Source organism: Rana temporaria, chromosome 9 (genome assembly GCF_905171775.1).
Source record: "Rana temporaria chromosome 9, aRanTem1.1, whole genome shotgun sequence".
Lineage (NCBI taxonomy): Eukaryota > Metazoa > Chordata > Amphibia > Anura > Ranidae > Rana > Rana temporaria.
The window spans coordinates 109,167,122-109,186,216 of NC_053497.1; the positions used below are offsets into that span (position 1 = coordinate 109,167,122).

Here is a 19,095-nt window from a genome sequence, read left to right on the forward strand (position 1 = left end):
GGGAATGTCCTGGCAATTTGGTTTTGAACTTTCTTATTTACTCTGTCCTTTGTAATTGTTACATGTACCATAAGAACATAGCCAGGGTGAAAAAAGACACAAGTCCTTGGCACAATCCGTACTGAGGTAAGAGCCAAAACAAATGTAACATTAACGCTTTAACCTGGAATTGCAGGCAGGACACGGGTCAAATCTAACAAAATTCGGAGAAGAACTACAGTGCCTTGAAAAAGTATTCATACCCCTTGAAATTTACCACATTTTGTCTTATTAAAACCAAAAACGTAAATGCATTTTATTGGGATTTTATGTGATGGACCAACACAAAGTGGCATATAATTGTGAAGTGGAAGGAAAATTATAAATGTTTTTTAAACTTTTTATAAATAAATATCTGACCCAGCCTGTCAGTTTAGGTGGACGGCCGTGTCTTGGTAGGTTTGCAGTTGTGCCATACTCTTTCCATTTTCGGATGATGGATTCAACAGTGCTCTGTGAGATGTTCAAAGCTTGGGATATTTTTTTATAACCTAACCCTGCTGTAAACTTCTCCACAACTTTATCCCTGACCTGTCTGGTGTGTTCTTTGGCCTTCATGATGCTGTTTGTTCACTAAGGTTCTCTAACAAACATCTGAGGGCTTCACGGAACAGCTCTATTTATAACAAAGATTAAAATTACACACGGGTAGACTCTATTTACTAATTAGATGACTTCTAAAAGGCAATTGGTTCCACTAGATTTTAGTTAGGGCTATCAGACTAAAGGGGCTGAATATAAATGCACGCCACACTTTCCAGATATTTATTTGTAAAAAAATTAATAAAACCATTTATAATTTTCCTTCCACTTCACAATTATGTGCCACTTTGTGTTGGTCTGTCACATAAAATCCCAATAAAATACATTTATGTTTTTGGTTGTAACATGACAAAATGTGGGAAATTTCAAGGGGTATGAATACTTTTTCAAGGTACTGTATAGGGCCAAATTTAGCAAAAGGCTCCCACATAGCCATCTGCCCTGGCCCATGCTTCCATCTCTGCAGACCCCGAGTTATGGACCATTTACCTGCATCAGCCTGTTGTACATTGGTTAGTACGATCACAAGGATCTCTAACCACTGGAGGGATGTCTGTTTTTCTTAAAAAAGACAGAAGCTGATGAGTCATTTTAGATTTCTTAACCACTTAGGACCCGGACCATTATGCAGGTAAAGGACCTGGCCCCTTTTTGCGATTTGGCACTGCGTCGCTTTAACTGACTATTGCGCGGTTGTGCGATGTGGCTCCCAAACAAAATTGGCGTCCTTTTTTTCCCACAAATAAAGCTTTCTTTTGGTGGTATTTGATCACCTCTGCGTTTTTTATTGGTTTTCCCTATAAACAAAAATAGAGCTACAATTTTGAAAAAAATTCTATATTTTTTACTTTTTGCTATAATAAATATCCCCAAAAAACATATAACATTTTTTTTCCCGCAGTTTAGGCCGATACGTATTCTTCTACATATTTTTGGTAAAAGAAAATCGCAATAAGCGTTTTTTGCGCAAAAGTTAGAGTGTTTACAAAATAGGGGATAGTTTTACGGAATTTGTATTAATTCGTTTTTTTTTACTAGTAATGGCAGCGATCAGCGATTGTTTTCGTGACTGCGACATTATGGCGGACTCATCAGACACTTTTGACACTATTTTGGGACCATTCTAATTTTTACAGAAAACAGTGCTATCAAAATGCCCTGGTTACTGTAAAAATGGCACTGGCAGTGAAGGGGCTAACAAGGAGGGGTCGCTGTAGGGGTTAAGTGTGCCCTAAGGGAGTGTTCTTACTGTGTGGGGGCGTGACTGTGCGTGTGACGTCACTGATCGTCGTTCCCTAAAACAGGGAACAGACGATCAGTGACAGCCACACTAGGAAGCACGGGGAGAGGTTTGTTTACACTTACCTCTCCCCTTTCTTCCTCTCTGTGACACCGGCGGCGATTGGGTCCGCTGTTCCCACGATGACGATCAATGAGAAGAGGACCAGGTCACGAGCAGTGGCGGCTGGTGCTCAAAATTTTTGGGGGGGCGCAAACGAAAAAAATAAAAAAAATTGCAGCCTCACTGTGCCCATCAAATGCAGCCACTGTGCCATCAATTGTCACCACTGTGCCATGCCATCAAACACAGCCTCTGTGCTATCAATTGTCACCACTGTGCCATGCCATCAAATGCAGTCACTGTGCCATGCTATCAAACGCAGCCACTGTGGCATCAATTGTCACCACTGTGCCATGCCATCAAACGCAGCCACTGTGCCATCAATTGTCACCACTGTGCCATGCCATCAAACGCAGCCACCATGCCATCAATTTGCACCACTGTGCAATGCTATCAAACGCATTCACTGTGCCATGCCATCAAACACAGTCACTGTGCCATGCCATCAAACACAGCCACTGTGCCATCAATTGTCACCACTGTGCCACGCCATCAAATGCAGCCACTGTGCCCCTCAATTGTCGCCACTGTGCCAATTGTCACCACTGTGCCCCTCAATTTTCGCCACTGTGCCCATTGTTGCCACTGTGCATGTCACTGTGCCCTTTAATTGTTGCCACTGTGCCCATTGTTGCCACTGTGCCCTTTAATTGTTGCCACTGTGCCCATTGATGCCACTGTGCCCATTGTCACCACTGTGCCCATTGATGCCACTGTGCCCATTGTCACCTCTGTGCCCATTGTCGCAGCTGTGCCCTGTAAAATGCACTTACCTTAATCCTTCCACGTCCCTCGATGTCTTCTCCCGCCCTCGATGACGCTTCAGCCAATCAGGTTACCGGTAACCAGACCCGGTGAACCTGATTGGCTGAGAGGCGTGTCAGTGTTAACCAGGGGACGCACACCCCCTGCTTCCCCTGGTTAACTATTTGAAAGCCTATCAGAGCCACTGGCTCTGATAGAAACTTCCAAAGCCATCAACTGCTGTTATTCAGATGGCCGGCGCTCACCAGGGGGCAGATTAGTAAGTAAAAGCAGCACACATTACGCATGTTACACATTGTTAAGCACACAGTTAACCCCTCGATTGCCCCCAGAAGTTAACCCCTTCCCAGTCAGTGTCAATAATATAGTGTCAGTGTAAGTATTATAACTGTAATGTCAATAGCGACGTCAGTTTCAGTTAGTGACCGTCTTTCGGCTATAGAACGGAAAGTGGTTAAAAATGATTGTGCTGAGGTTTATACATGTCTGTAAAACTCTTGCTTGCGGCATAGCAATGTAAGCATATTTTATGGGTATGAGTATTTTATGGGTACAAGAAGGCTCTTGTTTTAGTTAAACACACCCCTTTAAGCCCCTCCCACTGTTAATGCATTAAGCAATGGGGCCCAGCTTATCAGCCCACTGATTTCATAAAACGCTCCTGGTACAGTATGTTCTTTAGTATTGCTTCACTACTTGTTTATTGGTTTTATTGTACATACATCGGTTATTGGGAGAAAGGGGTTCATTATTTTATGAGTTAGGGTTGTGTTGTACCAGATTTTCACTCAGACAGGAAGTCAATGGAGACAACATTGAATAATAGGAGAAGTTCTTACCCTTCACCATTTCTTCATAAACTAAACCAATTCTCTGTTTACTCAGACTGTTTTGTCCCACTAAGTCTTATGTTATAGGCTCGTCCTGTTCAAGTTTCCCCACACAGTAAATGAGAGTCATAACCCTCTATACCAACCTGTGCTCCACCTGTCCTTGCCAAGCAGACCCCTGTGCCCAGAATAATGAAGGCAGAAGTGTGCACAGGGTTAATTCCTGATGTAAGCTCCACTCTGGAAATTTTTAAAATTGACCAATATTTTCCCGGATTATCTGCAGAATCTGAACAAAACCATGGCCAACAGCTCCAGCGATGTTGCAATAACTGCTGGGAAAAAAAAAACATCAACAAGAGCTAAAAGACAATTACAGGCAAAATTCCAAACACCAAGAGCCATTCTCTGCGTGATCCCAGAGGCACTGAGGACCAAGACATTTATTCAGAAAGCACTTACACCGACGTATATTCTGATACGCCGCGTAAGTGCACAGATGCGCCGTCGTATCTATGCGCCTAATTCTTAATAGAAGATACGCCTGAATTTTGGCCTCATCCGACCGACGTAAGTCTCCTATGCCGTCGTATCTTGGGCGCATATTTACGCTGGCCGCAAGGGGCGCTTCCATTGATTTACGCGTCGAATATGCAAATGACCGAGATACGCCGATTCACGAACGTACTTGCGCCCGTCACTGTAATCTACGCCGTTTACGTAAGGCGTACGTCCGGCGTATAGTTATTTCACCTAAAGCAGGTGTAAGTCATGTTAGGGTATGGACGATGGAACAGCCTTCATATTTTACGTCGTTTACGTATTTCGTACGTGAATAGGGCTGGGCGTAGGTTACGTTCACGTCATAGGCATTGAGCCGGCGTATCTTAGGGAGTAAATTCGATGTGATTCTGAGCATGCGCGCGCATGCGCAGTTCGTTCGGCCCTTCATTTACATGGGGTCACGCTTCATTTTAATAGATCACGCCCATTACCTCCCTACTTTGAATTAGGCGGGCTTACGCCGGCCAATTTACGTTACGCTGGCGCAACGTAGGGGGCGAGTGCTTTGTGAATACTGTTCTTGCCTCTCAAAGTTACGTCGGCGTAGCGCATATGTGATGCGCTACGCCGGCACAAAGATGCGCCGCTCTACCCGAATCCGGCTAATTGTGTGTCTAACACTTGAACAAAAAATGTTGTTCTACATGTTCCTGTAATGTAAAAAAAAAAAAAAGAAGTTGATTCCCTTGATATAGTAAGTCTTTCTTTCAATTAGAGCTCTTGTACCGCCTGAACCTGTTCAGTGTAATGCCTGGATGCCTGGGGTATTTCCTCCACCCAGGCAGCCCAGGTGCAGCAGCAGCATACAACCGGTCAATAACACAAATGGTTGCTTGATGCTGTATTCATGTATAGAGCGTGCTAACGCAAACATGAGTACAGTGAACTAGCATTTGCAAAAATCCTTTACACCATTAAAGGGCTAGTTTACCTTTTCAAGAAAAAAAATGGGTATACTCCCCACCCCCCTGGTACCTGCTGTACTTACCTCTGTGGGTTATACTGTAAGCTGTCAGTGACCACCAGTGTTGCCAACCTATCAAAGTTACATTTACTGACACAGTCAAGTTTTTACTGACATATCAAAATGTTACAAAACAGTTTTAAGTGCAAATTTTATGGCCCCCCCTAGAGGACTGCTTAGAATTACCTGCTCATCTGCAGGCCCATAACCTGGTGAACATTCTAACCCACCTGACACACTGGGTTCAGACATCCTTGTTTCACTGTGGAGTAACAATCAGACAACTCAGCATATTTAGGTTCTATGAATATTTTACTTGAACCATAAATGGGAAACGCTGCTACAAAGAGGAGGTAGTAGATCTGCTGAATTTTAAGCAAGGGCACCAACCACCAACTCAGCAGAAGAACCCCCCCCATAGAGACAAGACAAGTAATAACAATAATATATATGTATATATGTTCAAAAGAAAGATAGAGTATGGAAGAGGAATATAGCGGTGCTAATACACATAATAATGGAAACCGAACAGAAACATAAAAATATATACAAAATATCTTTATTCTACATAGAAGCTAAAAAAGAGTAACAGAGCACAAAAGGTTGTTTTATTACAGAGTAACTATAGAGATCACCTCAAGGTTTCATCAGGGAATATATGCATTAAACAAAAAAGCTATACAAAAATAGAAATATAACATAAAAAAAGTCAGAAATAAATCAAGGAAAAAGCATTATGTTAATGTTGTTATTTTTCATGTTATATTTCTATTTTTGTATAGCTTTTTTGTTTAATGCATTTATCCCCTGATGAAGCCTAGAGGCGAAACATGTTGGGATAACGCATGATCATTCAATCTCTATAAAGCCTCTATGTGCAACCACCCTATTGGAGTTACTCTGTAATAAAACAACCTTTTGTGCTCTGTTACTCTTTTTTAGCTTCTATGTATAATAAAGATATTTTGTATATATTTCTGTTCGGTTTCCATTATTATGTGTATTAGCACCGCTATAATCCCTTTTCATACTCTCTCCTTCTTTTGAACAAATTACTTTCTGGGATGAGGTGTGTAACTTTAGGTGTCTACCCTTAGTCGGACTAAAACTATATATATATATATATATGTACACTTCCCTAAAAGATAACGTTACTCCTTAGATGGGTATTTCAGCAACTGCCTATACTGCCAGAATGTGAAAGATGGATCCTAACCAACCTATGATGCTATCCTAAGAAGGGAGAGCAAAAGTGATAATAAGGGGGGCCCTTGTATCAGTAATGGCAATAAAGTCCATGTTGCAGGTCTGATGTTCTTCACCGGGTTTTGGAGCTCGTTAACTGTAATCCGATTAGGTGTAGTGGGAATAGTAAATATCTTGTAATGAGGGAGGCTAAAGATGTCTAAGCACAGTGTTTAACCACTTAAGCCCCGGACCTTTAGGCAGCTAAATGCCCAGGCCAGGTTTTGCGATTCGGCACTGCGTCGCTTTAACAGACAATTGCGCGGTCGTACGACGTGGCTCCCAAACAAAATTGGCGTCCTTTTTTCCCCACAAATAGAGCTTTCTTTTGGTGGTATTTGATCACCTCTGCGGTTTTTATTTTTTGCGCTATAAACAAAAATAGAGCGACAATTTTGAAAAAAATTCAATATTTTTTAGTTTTTGCTGTAATAAATATCCCCCAAAAACATATATAATTTTTTTTTTTTCCTCAGTTTAGGCCGATACGTATTCTTCTACCTATTTTTGGTAAAAAAAATCGCAATAAGCGTTTATCGATTTGGTTTGCGCAAAATTTATAGCGTTTACAAAATAGGGGATATTTTTATTGCATTTTTATTAATTATTTTTTTTTTACTACTAATGGCGGCGATCAGCGATTTTTTTCGTGACTGCGACATTATGGCGGACACTTCGGACAATTTTGACACATTTTTGGGACCATTGTCATTTTCACAGCAAAAAATGCATTTAAATTGCATTCTTTATTGTGAAAATGACAGTTGCAGTTTGGGAGTTAACCACAGGGGGCGCTGAACGTGTTAGGCTTCACCTAGTGTGTGTTTACAACAGTAGGGGGGTGTGGCTGTAGGTCTGATGTCCTCGATTGTGTCTCCCCTCTAAAGGGGATGACACGATCGATGCGCCGCCACAGTGAAGCACGGGGAAGCCGTGTTTACATACGGCTCTCCCCGTTCTTCAGCTTCGGGGAGCGATCGCGATGGAGCGGCTATAAACAAATAGCCGCGCCGTCATCCCGGATCGCTCCCCGAGGTAAGCCGCCCGCCGCACGCAGCGGAGGGGGTCCCGATCGGACCCCCGACCCGCGGAAAGGCAAGGACGTATATATACGCCCATCTGCCTGTCCATGCCATTTTGCGGACGTAAATAGTCGTGCGGCGGGCGTTAAGTGGTTAAGTAAATGCAGTGAACAGGGCCGGACTTACCATTGGGCTTGACTGGGCTCAAGCCCATGGGCCCCGCCCAATAGGGGGCCCCTGCCTGCAGAGGCGGCTCTCCAGTTAGGCAAAGGCTAGCCGCGAGCAGGCCGGCGTTCTGCCAGATTAGTGTGACAGAAATAACATCACCGCCGAGTCGCCGACAAACATTAAGTTCCCCCCCTGTTACACCCTCATCAGTGGCAGCAGCTAATAGCAGGCTCCACCGCTGTCCTAGTTGGCACCACATTGCATGATGGGATATGTAGTTCTCTACAGCACACACTAGACTCTGCCGAGCTGTGCCTGCACGCTGCAGAGACTACACCTCCCAGAATGCACTGCAGGGCGGGCGCTCAAAGTAGACAGTTGGCTTCTACTGAGTCCTGCTTGTAGTAGGGGACGGTGGACTCGGAAGAGTGATCAACTGTCCTGCCCTGGCGTCTGCACCGGGATCATCTGTGGCTGTGACTCCAGTGTTTGGCGGGGGCTGCTGCTGCAATGTGATGTTATTACCTTGATAGTCAGCTGAGACAGAGAGTTTGCTTGTCATTACCATGACCACCTCCTGTATGTCTGCACAGTCCCTGACGACCCCTGTATGTCCGCACAGTCCCTGACCACCCTTGTATGTCCGCACAGTCCCTGACCACCCCTGTATGTCCGCACAGTGCCTGACCACCCCCGTATGTCCGCACAGTCCCTGACCACCCCTGTATGTCCGCACAGTCCCTGACCACCCCCGTATGTCCGCACAGTCCCTGACCACCCCTGTATGTCCGCACAGTCCCTGACCACCCCTGTATTTCCGCACAGTCCCTGACCACCCCTGTATGTCCGCACAGTCCCTGACCACCCTTGTATGTCCGCACAGTCCCTGACCACCTCTGTATGTCCGCACAGTCCCTGACCACCTCTATATGTCCGCACAGTCCCTGACCACCCCTGTATGTCTGCACAGTCCCTGACCACCCCTGTATGTCCGCACAGTCCCTGACCACCCCTGTATGTCCGCACAGTCCCTGACCACCCCTGTATGTCCGCACAGTCCCTGACCACCCCTGTATGTCCGCACAGTCCCTGACCACCCCTGTATGTCCGCACAGTCCCTGACCACCCCTGTATGTCCGCACAGTCCCTGACCACCCCTGTATGTCCGCACAGTCCCTGACCACCCCTGTATGTCCGCTAATTTGTTTAGTTGTTTGTTCAGAATCGTGATTTCTATTTTTATTCTCAGTTTATCCAGAATTGTGTAGCTCTAATACATAGCTTGTGTATGTATCATTTGGTTCTATTTAAAGGGGTTTTCCACCCATTTTTTTAAGTTTATTAAAAGTCAGCAGCTACAAAAAATAAAAAGTAAAAAATGACGTTTTTGAAACTTAAATTTTCAAAGACGAAGTTGCCTACACACCATCGTTTTTCTCACAATGTTCTAGCAAAGCGAGGTTACGTTCACCACGTTTTTCCATTGAAGCTCGCTTCATAAGTAGCTTCTGGGCATGCGCGGGTGAAAAAACGTCGTTTTAAACGACGTTTTTTGCTACACACGGTCAATTTCTGTGAAGTAAAAAATGACGTTTTGAAAAACGACACATAAAATTTAAGCATGCTTCAATTTTTTTTGGCCGTTTTTTAGAACATAAAACAACGTTTTCCCCCACACACGGTCAATTAAATTGACGTTTTTAAAAACGTAATTTTTTTTCATCACATAAAGTGATGGTGTGTACGCGGCATTAGGCTGGATTCACACCTATGGCATTTTTAGTGCTTTTTGCATTTTGCAGATTTGCACTATGGTCCATTTAACATGGTTTCCTATGGAACACGTTCTGTAGTGCAAATCTGCAAAATGCAAAAAGCACTAAAAATGCATAGGTGTGAATCCAGCCTAAAAATGTCTGCTTTCCCAATACAGGATAAGTGTCACATTGCAAGCTTTTACCTGGGGATGGAAGGGTTACACACAGACTGGTCTGGTCATGTGACATTGTGACATCACCATGGAGGCAGGATTACAGCTGTCTATCGAATCTAAACAGGAAATGAGTGCACTAAGGAAGGATCAGGTCCAACTACTTTAATGCATTTCCTTGTGTGGATAGTGTATTATTGCTGCAGCTCCTGGCCGGGTATGTACATGTCCGGCTGATTTCATTAAAGAGCACGTGTTCAGACGTCATGGCTGATCATCCCTTTAATTCCTGAATCCTGACACAGCTTCTGTGTCTGAGGTCACCATTGTCTGTGTAGAACAACATATCCCAGCATTGCACGCTGACATCTCTTTTGTTTCTGTCCCAGCATTTCCATTATCCCCGCTGTCTTTGTATGAATAAAAAAAAAAAGCCCATTCCTGTTTATATGGAACTACAACTCCCAGTATGCCAAGTTAGCATCACTCCCATCCCTGTAACTCCACGTCCCAACTAGAGTCACTACCGTGTCTGTAGAACTACAACTCCCAGTATGCCAAGTTAGCGTCACTCCCATCCCTGTATAACTCCACGTCCCAACTAGAGTCACTACCGTGTCTGTAGAACTACAACTCCCAGTATGCCAAGTTAGCGTCACTCCCATCCCTGTATAACTCCACGTCCCAACTAGAGTCACTACCGTGTCTGTAGAACTACAACTCACAGTATGCCAAGTTAGCATCACTCCCAGCTAGGGTTGCCACCTTTTCTTCAAGCCAAACCCGAACACTTCAGCACTGCACAGCAATTCTTTTTCATAATATGCATAGATAAACTATGCATAGATGTTGCTATTAAAGCGGTTCTCCACCCTAAAGTGGAGTCCCGCTGATCGGAACCCTCCCCCCCTCCGGCGTCACATTTGACACCTTTCAGGGGGAGGGGGGTGCAGATACCTGTCTAAAGACAGGTATTTGCACCCACTACCGGCCCGGCATTCACGGGCAAAAGACAGGCATTCCGTCACATCCCGTCACCCCCCCCGTTGTGTGCTGGGAACACTCGGCTCCCAGCACACAGCGGGAGCCAATCGGCGGGCGCGGCGCGACTCGCGCCTGCGCCGTAGGGAACCGGGCAGTGAAGCCGCAGCGCTTCACTTCCTGGTTCCCTCAGCGTGGGTGGCGGGGGGAGCAGCAGAGAGACGAGCGATCGCTCGTCCTCTGCTGCGATCGGCGCTGCACTCCAGGACAGGTAAGTGTCCTAATATTAAAAGTCAGCAGCTGCAGTATTTGTATCTGCTGGCTTTTAATATTTTTTTCCCATGGCACATCCGCTTTAAATAACATTTATAATCATATGAAGTTAATCACAATAGTCTCCCTTTAAATCAGAGTCCACAGAGTTCCCCTTTTACATCTAAACCCACAGAGTTCCCTTTCACTATAAGAGGGGGGACTCTGCAGACTCTAAAGCATGGGTCTTCAAAGAACGGCCCTCCAGTTGTTCAGGAACTACAATTCCCATCATACCTAGTCATGTCTGTGAATGTCGAAGCTATACAATGCCTCATGGGATGTGTAGTTCTGCAAAAGCTGGAGGGCCGTAGTTTGAGGATCCCTGCTCTAACATAAGGGATGCTCTGGTGTACCGAGAGGACTCGGATATAAGGGGGAATACTGTGACCTCTGGTGTAAGGGCGAGCTCTGATGTAAAGCCTACTGGGAAGTCATAGCCAGGTCTGAATAATGTGTCCGGGACTCAGACAGTCTGGAACTCAGATGCATGATTTCAAACCCGAACTGTCTGGGTGAATCCCGAACAGGTGGCAACCGTACTCCAAGCCCTGTATAACTCCACGTCCCCACTGCCGTGTCTGTAGAACTACAACTCCCAGCTTGTCATCCACTGCAATCCCACCTCTCTCTTTAGGGCCCTTTCACACAGCATTCCAATCTGGTCCATATTTGTGGTGGACCTGATGGGAAGTTACATGCACCTCTAAGGACAGGCAGTTCTAAATGGACCTGTGTCTGTTTACATCCAAATCTAGAAAAATAAACTGGAAAGGACTGTGTCCTCCATTTTTCTGTACCTAAACATGACGGATCGGGGTAGCCTGATTTAAATAGACACAAGTCCATTTACATCCAGCTGCTCATAGAGCCATCACGGGTCCGCCTGTGTCCACTGTGTAAATGCAGACAACAATTGAGGGGACACAGATGTAAAAAGCTGACATTGGATCTGCTCAAGTATTCCCTGCTCTTTGGAGGCAGCATCCTCATGTGGCGGTTGGCGTCTATAATGTAATAGAGTGGAACAAAGCATCCTGTTGGGGAGATTTCCTCTCACTTCCTGTCAGGAAGATGGTGCCCTACAACAGAAATAAAGACCTGACTGGGGTTCTAATGCTGCCTGCATTAAAATAAAGTTTTCAGCTTTAAGTACACAGACATAACTCTTTTGTCTCGATGACTCAGAATGCATTGGCTTGATCTGTATTTCTCCATCATTCAAGTTCCATTTTCTCTGTCCCACCAGATATACACTTTGTAATAGCCATCAGGAAATGAGGGGGAGCCATGACCCGTTTGTGCATGAGATCGTACGCTTCTCTTTGTCATGTCGTGGGCTCACATTGATAATGCAGGTAAGGAGATTGTATTTAACCACTTAAGCCCCGGACCTTTAGGCAGCTTAATGCCCAGGCCAGGTTTTGCGATTCGGCACTGCGTCACTTTAACAGACAATTGCGCGGTCGTGCGACGTGGCTCCCAAACAAAATTGGCGTCCTTTTTTCCCCACAAATAGAGCTTTCTTTTGGTGGTATTTGATCACCTCTGCGGTTTTTATTTTTTGCGCTATAAACAAAAATAGAGCGACAATTTTGAAAAAAATTCTATATTTTTTACTTTTTGCTATAATAAATATCCCCCAAAAACATATATAAAAATGTTTTTTTCCTCAGTTTAGGCCTATACGTATTCTTCTACCTATTTTTGGTAAAAAAAAATCGCAATAGGCGTTTATCGATTGGTTTGCGCAAAATTTATAGCGTTTACAAAATAGGGGATAGTTTTATTGCATTTTTATGAATTTTTTTTTTTTACTACTAATGGCGGCGATTTTTTCGTGACTGCGACATTATGGCGGACACTTCGGACAATTTTGACACATTTTTGGGACGATTGTCATTTTCACAGCAAAAAATGCATTTAAATTGCATTGTTTATTGTGAAAATGACAGTTGCAGTTTGGGAGTTAACCACAGGGGGCACTGTAGGAGTTAGTGTTCACTTAGTGTGTGTTTACAACTGTAGGGGGGTGTGGCTGTAGGACTGACGTCATCGATCGAGTCTCCCTACATAAGGGATCACTCGATCGATGCAGCGCCCCAGTCCCGGATCACTCCCCGCGGGAATCCGACCGCCGCATGGGGAAGGGGGGTCCCGATCGGACCCCCCACCCGCTAGAAGGCAAGGACGTACATGTACGCCCATGTGCCTGTACGTGCCATTCTGCCGACGTACATTTACATGCGGCGGTCGGGAAGTGGTTAATAAACGCATGTATTTTTTTTTTCAGTTAAAGGAGATTTCTCTTCTCTTCATGTCACCTGGACAGGAAGTAAGCGGAAACCTCCCTGGTGGAGCAATACAATTCTGACAGATGTTCTAGCCCTTTTACAATCTATCTAAAACAAAACAAAAACGTTTTTTTTTTTTTATTCAAATGGTGTTTTTGTTATTCTTCTAGGTTTTGTTCAATCTCCTGATACCAGACCACACCGCTGATGCCTTTTCTCCACCACGACCACCTCCAAGTTCTCTTGGTGACCACATAGCAGAGCTCCTTCTGAGAGGTTTGGGCCGCTGGGATGCAGAACACTTTCTGTTCATAGCAGAACATGGCTATGTATATGAACACAACACAGCTTTTTTCCCACTGCTCCCAATAGTTATCACAGGGCTGGCACAAGGGCCTCTTCTGCCCCTGGCAGGGGTGCTCACCCTGAGGAGTCGGTTGCTGCTTTCCTCTGCCCTCCTAAACTGTGCTTGCTCAACCCTGGCTGCGGTTTCTTTGTACCTTCTGGGATGTGTGACTCTTCAGTCTCGACGTACGGCCTTCCTGGCTGCACTTTTATTTTGTATGAGTCCTATTTCAATCTTCATGACTGTTGCTTATTCAGAAAGCCTTTTTGCCCTGGCCACGTTTAGTGGTTTGTGGCATTTGCAAAAGAATCGATTGCTAGCTGGCAGTGCGCTTCTCTCGCTGGCCACGGCGGCCCGTTCCAATGGACTGGTGAATGCTGGCTTCCTGATACACTCTGGGGTGAAAGTATTTTTGCAGCAGAGCAGTTGTTGTAGGCCATTGATGAAAAGACTGTGTGGAATTTTTTTAATGATTCTACCCTTTGCTGTTTTCCAAGGTTACTGTTATTATAGATTTTGCTTCCCGTCCTATGGAGAAGGTCACCTACCTGAAGAGCTTATACAACTAGCAAAAGACAAGGGATACCGTGTACGTGGAGAGCCAGTTCCTGCCTGGTGCTCATATCATTTTCCACTGGCGTATTCCCACATCCAGAGTGAATACTGGGGTGTTGGACTCTTCCGCTACTTCCAGCTACGGCAGTTGCCCAACTTTTTCCTGGCCACCCCAGTCATATTTCTTGGGATCTGTGCAACATTCAGATATATTTCCTCTAACATGGAACTCAGCAGCACTCTGGGGTTATGGGATGTGCGGAAAAAGGACAGCTATGGATTCTACGGACCTCGGGTGTTTGTCTATGTGGCTCAGCTTTCCTTCTTGACAGCATTCGGAGCTCTATGCATGCATGTGCAGGTACAAGACCAAGAACAAACCGTGATGCTGGGGTGCATGGGAAGGAGAATAGTGGTTGTATAGTAGAAGATATTATTACATTCATGGTTAAAATGAGCCCGTGCTGTGTCCATATTTCCTATAATGTGTCTCCACCAGCAGCACATACTTACCTTTCTTAGAGCTGCACGATTCTGGCCAAATTGAGAATCACAGTTTTTTTGCTTAGAATAAAGATCACAATTCTTGCAGCGTAAAATCTTTCACATTATACAAAAAAAAAACGGCAAACTTTACTGGTTATTTTTTAATTCATTAATGTAATGTTTTCCAAAAAAATTGCATTTGAAAGACCGCTGCACAAATACAGTGTGACATAAAATATTGCAACAACCCCTATTTTATTCCCTAGGGTCTCTACTAATATATATATATATATATATATATATATATATATATATATATAATGTTCGGGAGTTCTAAGTAATTTTCTAGCAAAAAAAAATAATTTTAACTTGAAAACAACAAATGTCAGAAAAAGGTTTAGGGCCAGATTCACATATAATTACGTTGCTCCTGGGCAGCGTAACATATGTGATTTACGTTACACCGCCGCAGGTTTACAGCGTAAGTGCCTGATTCTCAGAACACTTACCTGTAAACTTGCGGCGGTGTATCGTAAATGCACTCGGCGCAAGCCCGCCCAATTTAAATGGGGCGTTCTCGCACCGAGCGTACTGCGCATGCTCCGTCGGGTAAATTACCTGACGTGCATTGCGCTAAATGACGTCGCACCGACGTCCTTTGCTTAGACGTTAACGTAAATGGCGTCCAGCGCCATTCACGGACGTCTTACGCAAACGATTTTTAAATTTCGACGCGGGAACGACGGCCATACTTAACATGGCTTAGGACAACTAGGGCTCAGCCCTAATTTTACGCGGCGTAACTCGACGGAAACAACGTACAGTTAGATCGACGGGCCGTTCGGACGTTCGGGGATCGCCGTAAGTATTCATTTACATATTCTACGCTGGCCGCAATGGCCTCGCCACCTAGCGGCCGGCCTAGAATTGCATCCTTAAGATCCGACAGTGTAATTCAATTACACCTGTCGGATCTTAGGGCTAGCTATGTGTAACTGATTCTATGAATCAGTCACATAGTTAGGATGGCCCTAACAGAGATACGACGGCGTATCAGGAGATACGCTGTCGTATCTCTTTTGTGAATCTGGCCCTTAGTGTTTAAACTTTAATAATTTACATACAGATGTCTATTCCTTTGATGTAAAAGACAAATTGTTACAATGTTTAGACTTAATGTTCCACTAATAAAGAATGTTGTCATACTTGGCAGACTGCCCAGATTTTTTTCCTCCTTTCTTTTGATGGCTGAGAGCAGAGAGAATTCTCTGCATACAAAAGATTGGGAAAACATTTGTCAAGATTGCAACGGGGAAACAATTGTGATAACGATTCTTGACGATTAATCGTGCAGCTCTAACCTTTCTCCTGCCATTTATTGGCATCCAGAATACTACCCGATACTTCCAGGCATGAAAGTGTATGCAATTTATTCTCCTCCCTCCCATGTGACAGTACTGGTGCTTGGTGATTGGCAACTCAGACGCCCAACGCTGTCCCAGGGGGGCTGGAAGATAGTCTGCAGTTTTATGTAAGTTCCATGTGGAAACATACATAGGATGACTTCTCTTTATTGCATGTGGTCAGAGAGAGCACATGAAGAGTGAAGGGCAGGCGTATGTGCAGTTGGTGCAGAGGCCATGAAAGTGAAGCTTTTGTTTTGCCCTGTTTGGGTAATGCACAGGTACCTGCTTGTTAAATGTTGTGAGACAAATATGAGGCCGCCACTGATGATCTCCTTCTGAAAATGTCTGATGCCTGGCTGTCATATTAACCCACTGGCTTCAACACTGTTCAAGTCACTTTTGTGGAACCAGTAAGCAGATCAGGTGCTCTGACTATACATACTGCATGCACAGAACCTGTTGGAGTCAGAAACAGCCAGGCAGATAGCAATTTTTGGAAATTTAGTAGTGGTGTTTCTTCTATGACAGGTTTACTTTAAAGTAGGGCTGTGGAAATTAAAGATTAATTCCTCGATTAATCATTAATTTTAGTTCAAAATTATTTTGATCGGTACTAGTGGTGCAACGGATCGTACATGATCTGTGATCTGAACGGGTCACCATATGCGGATCGGCACACCACGTGATCCGCGGAGCTCCGCTGCTGCCTCGGTCATAGGAAAGGCTGTGGCTTCGGCCTAGCTCCTGGAGTGGCGGCCATCTTGGTCCACCTGGCGGCGGCCTAGGTGAGCCTAGAGCGGCGCGCTGACGTCATCACCCGGCCTCAACTGCTCGTGTTTGGCCGGCTTTTCTGGTAAGACTAAGCAAGCACTAATCTTCCTATACAGTGGGGCAGATGTGGACCATCTTAAAGTGGGGGAGATGTCTGTGGATATTACAGTGGGGAGATGTCTCAGGATTACAGTGGGGGAGATGTCTGTGGATTACAGTGGGGGGAGATGTCTGTGGATATTACAGTGGGGGAGATGTCTGTGGATATTACAGTGGGGGAAATGTCTGTGGATATTACAGTGGATATATGGTGGTGATCCGAAAAATGTATGTGCGTTATAATTAATCAAAATTAGTCGATTAATCGATTTTAAAAAAAAAACGATTAATCGAACACGAAAATTGTAATCCGTAACAGCCCTACTTTAAAGTGGATCTGTCATTATGGCTATAAACACCTAAGTGTTGCAGTAATGTACATCTTACTATTGTTTACTGCCATGCACAGTCCCTGTTGCAGTGTAATATGGCGCAATTATTTTGAATGACACCCCATTGCACCCTGCCAGCACACTTGAATGCACATGTGTTTCGACACATCACAACACACATATCACACATATCTGTGACCCTGTGCACTACATTATGGTATGTCAATTTTTTTTTTTTTTCGTGCCTTGGTGGCATGTTCATGTGTTTACTGTAAAGCTTGAGCTAGGAAGGGTGGTCTTAGGCCCCGTACACACGAGAGGATATCCGCTGGAAACGGTCCGCCAGACCGTTTCCAGCGGATAAATCCTCTGGCGGATTTGGATCTGATGGCTGTACACACCATCAGATCGAAATCCCTGCGGAATACATCCGCGGATAGATCCGGTCGTCTGTACGAGGCCTTATAGTCAGACTTCACAACCAAGGAGACAAATGTTAGTGTTCAAAAATCACATTATTTAACAAAAAAAAATAGTTTTTCTTGCCATGAATAATAAAAAAAATTCCAGTTAGATCCTATGCAGTGATCACATGATCTCTGACTACCCATCATTACTGTGTTCAGTCCGCAGGCCGAGGATCAGGAAGGACTGTCCTTTGCACACCTAGAAAATGATACTATAGAAAGTTAATTACGGGAATCTTGAAGTACACTTGAATGATCCCTTTATACACAATTTAATGTTATTTTATGAGCTGGAAATGTGTATGATGCCAATTAATGGGAATTTCCAGGGACCATTTATGTCAGTCATTTTTTTTCTCTCCCATGCAGGTTGTCACCCGACTACTCTTCTCTTCCTGTCCTGTGCTTTTCTGGTTTTGCTCTCATATAATTGAGGAGAACGAGCCTTGGATATGGGGCCTGCAGAGAAATAAGGAGGCTTCCAATCCAGCTGTGCGCCTGCTCAGGGCCTGGCGCTCCCTGCGAACGCGGACACAAATTCTGCTGGGCTATTTCTTAGGGTACTGGGTGATTGGGACAGCCTTACATGTCAATTTCCTCCCGTGGACGTAACACGCAGAGGGCTGTTGGGATGTGGAAATAATTGTATAAAATTGCAGCAGATTCATTGTAAATAAACGTGGATAAAGGGGTGAAGTTTTTTTTTCTTTGTTGGCCTTTCTGTAGAAACACAGGTGTCATCTAGGATCAACTTTCCAATGTTGCTGAATTATCATACATGGCCGAGGATTTTAAAATTAAGGGATAAAACCTGGTCAGGTTGTGTTTTTGTTTCTGTCTGTGTCCTGTTTGGGGATATATTCTGCAATCTGCAAGAAAGTTTAAAGGAACACTAAAGTAAAATAGGATGCATTAAGGTGAAAAAACATTTACCTTTACAACCCCTTTAAGGCCGGGTTCACACCTATGCGAATTGAATGCGTGTTTCCCCACATTCAATTCGCATAGCAGAAGAATGTGACTGGCTCTCTATGGACATGGTTCACATATCTCCTCATCCGGTCCGTTGAGGTGTGCCGGAAAAACACGTGCCTTTTTTGGTGCGTTTCAGGTTTGATTTCAGCCCAAAATTTGGTCTGAAATCAGACCTGAAATGGTGATCCAGCACAAAGCAGACTCTTGCTGTGAGCCACATGCAGCTACAGTGTGAACCCAGCCTTAAACATTATATAAAGAGTTGTTTTTAGTTTGAAAAAGAGTAGGAAAGGGATGAAACCCTTATCAAATATATATATATTTTTTTGATGTTCTCAAGACTTCTGTTTACTTCCTGTCTTGAAGACACCACAGGAAGTGAGAGGAAACGTCTACAATTAGACGTAACTCCCTCTTTTTCAATTGTCACTGGAATAGATGTCTCTATTACAAGATTTCCCCCTTCTGAATTTTTTTTTATTCACCACTACTTTTTGGTCCTGGTTAGAATGGTCAAAATTGATATACGGTAGATATATACAGTGCCTTGAAAATGTATTTATACCCCTTGAAATTTTCCACATTTTGTCATGTTACAA

General features: G+C 44.2%; 1 protein-coding gene across 2 annotated transcripts; it reads left to right on the forward strand.

The window, feature by feature from the left end:
* The first annotated feature begins 17 nt into the window (after nucleotides 1-17).
* PIGV (phosphatidylinositol glycan anchor biosynthesis class V) lies at nucleotides 18-18,217 on the forward strand. 2 transcript variants are annotated; one of them, XM_040324102.1, is made up of 4 exons: nucleotides 18-126; nucleotides 12,015-12,123; nucleotides 13,230-14,321; nucleotides 17,891-18,217. In XM_040324102.1, exons 2-4 carry the CDS (start codon nucleotides 12,043-12,045, stop codon nucleotides 18,131-18,133), a joined length of 1,416 nt encoding a protein of 471 aa, XP_040180036.1. In that variant the 5' UTR covers nucleotides 18-126; nucleotides 12,015-12,042; the 3' UTR covers nucleotides 18,134-18,217. The 2 variants fall into 2 exon arrangements, with proteins under 2 accessions (XP_040180036.1, XP_040180034.1); XM_040324100.1 differs by lacking the exon at nucleotides 18-126 and adding an exon at nucleotides 9,553-9,689.
* Nucleotides 18,218-19,095: the final 878 nt, after the last annotated feature.

Coding starts and splice junctions, on each gene's coding strand:
- PIGV (XM_040324102.1), top strand. CDS start 12,043: ATGAGGGGGAGCCATGACCCGTTTGTGCATGAGATCGTACGCTTCTCT. Junction 12,124..13,229: donor GGCTCACATTGATAATGCAG/GTAAGGAGATTG, acceptor TTATTCTTCTAG/GTTTTGTTCAATCTCCTGAT. Junction 14,322..17,890: donor CTCTATGCATGCATGTGCAG/GTACAAGACCAA, acceptor TCTCCCATGCAG/GTTGTCACCCGACTACTCTT.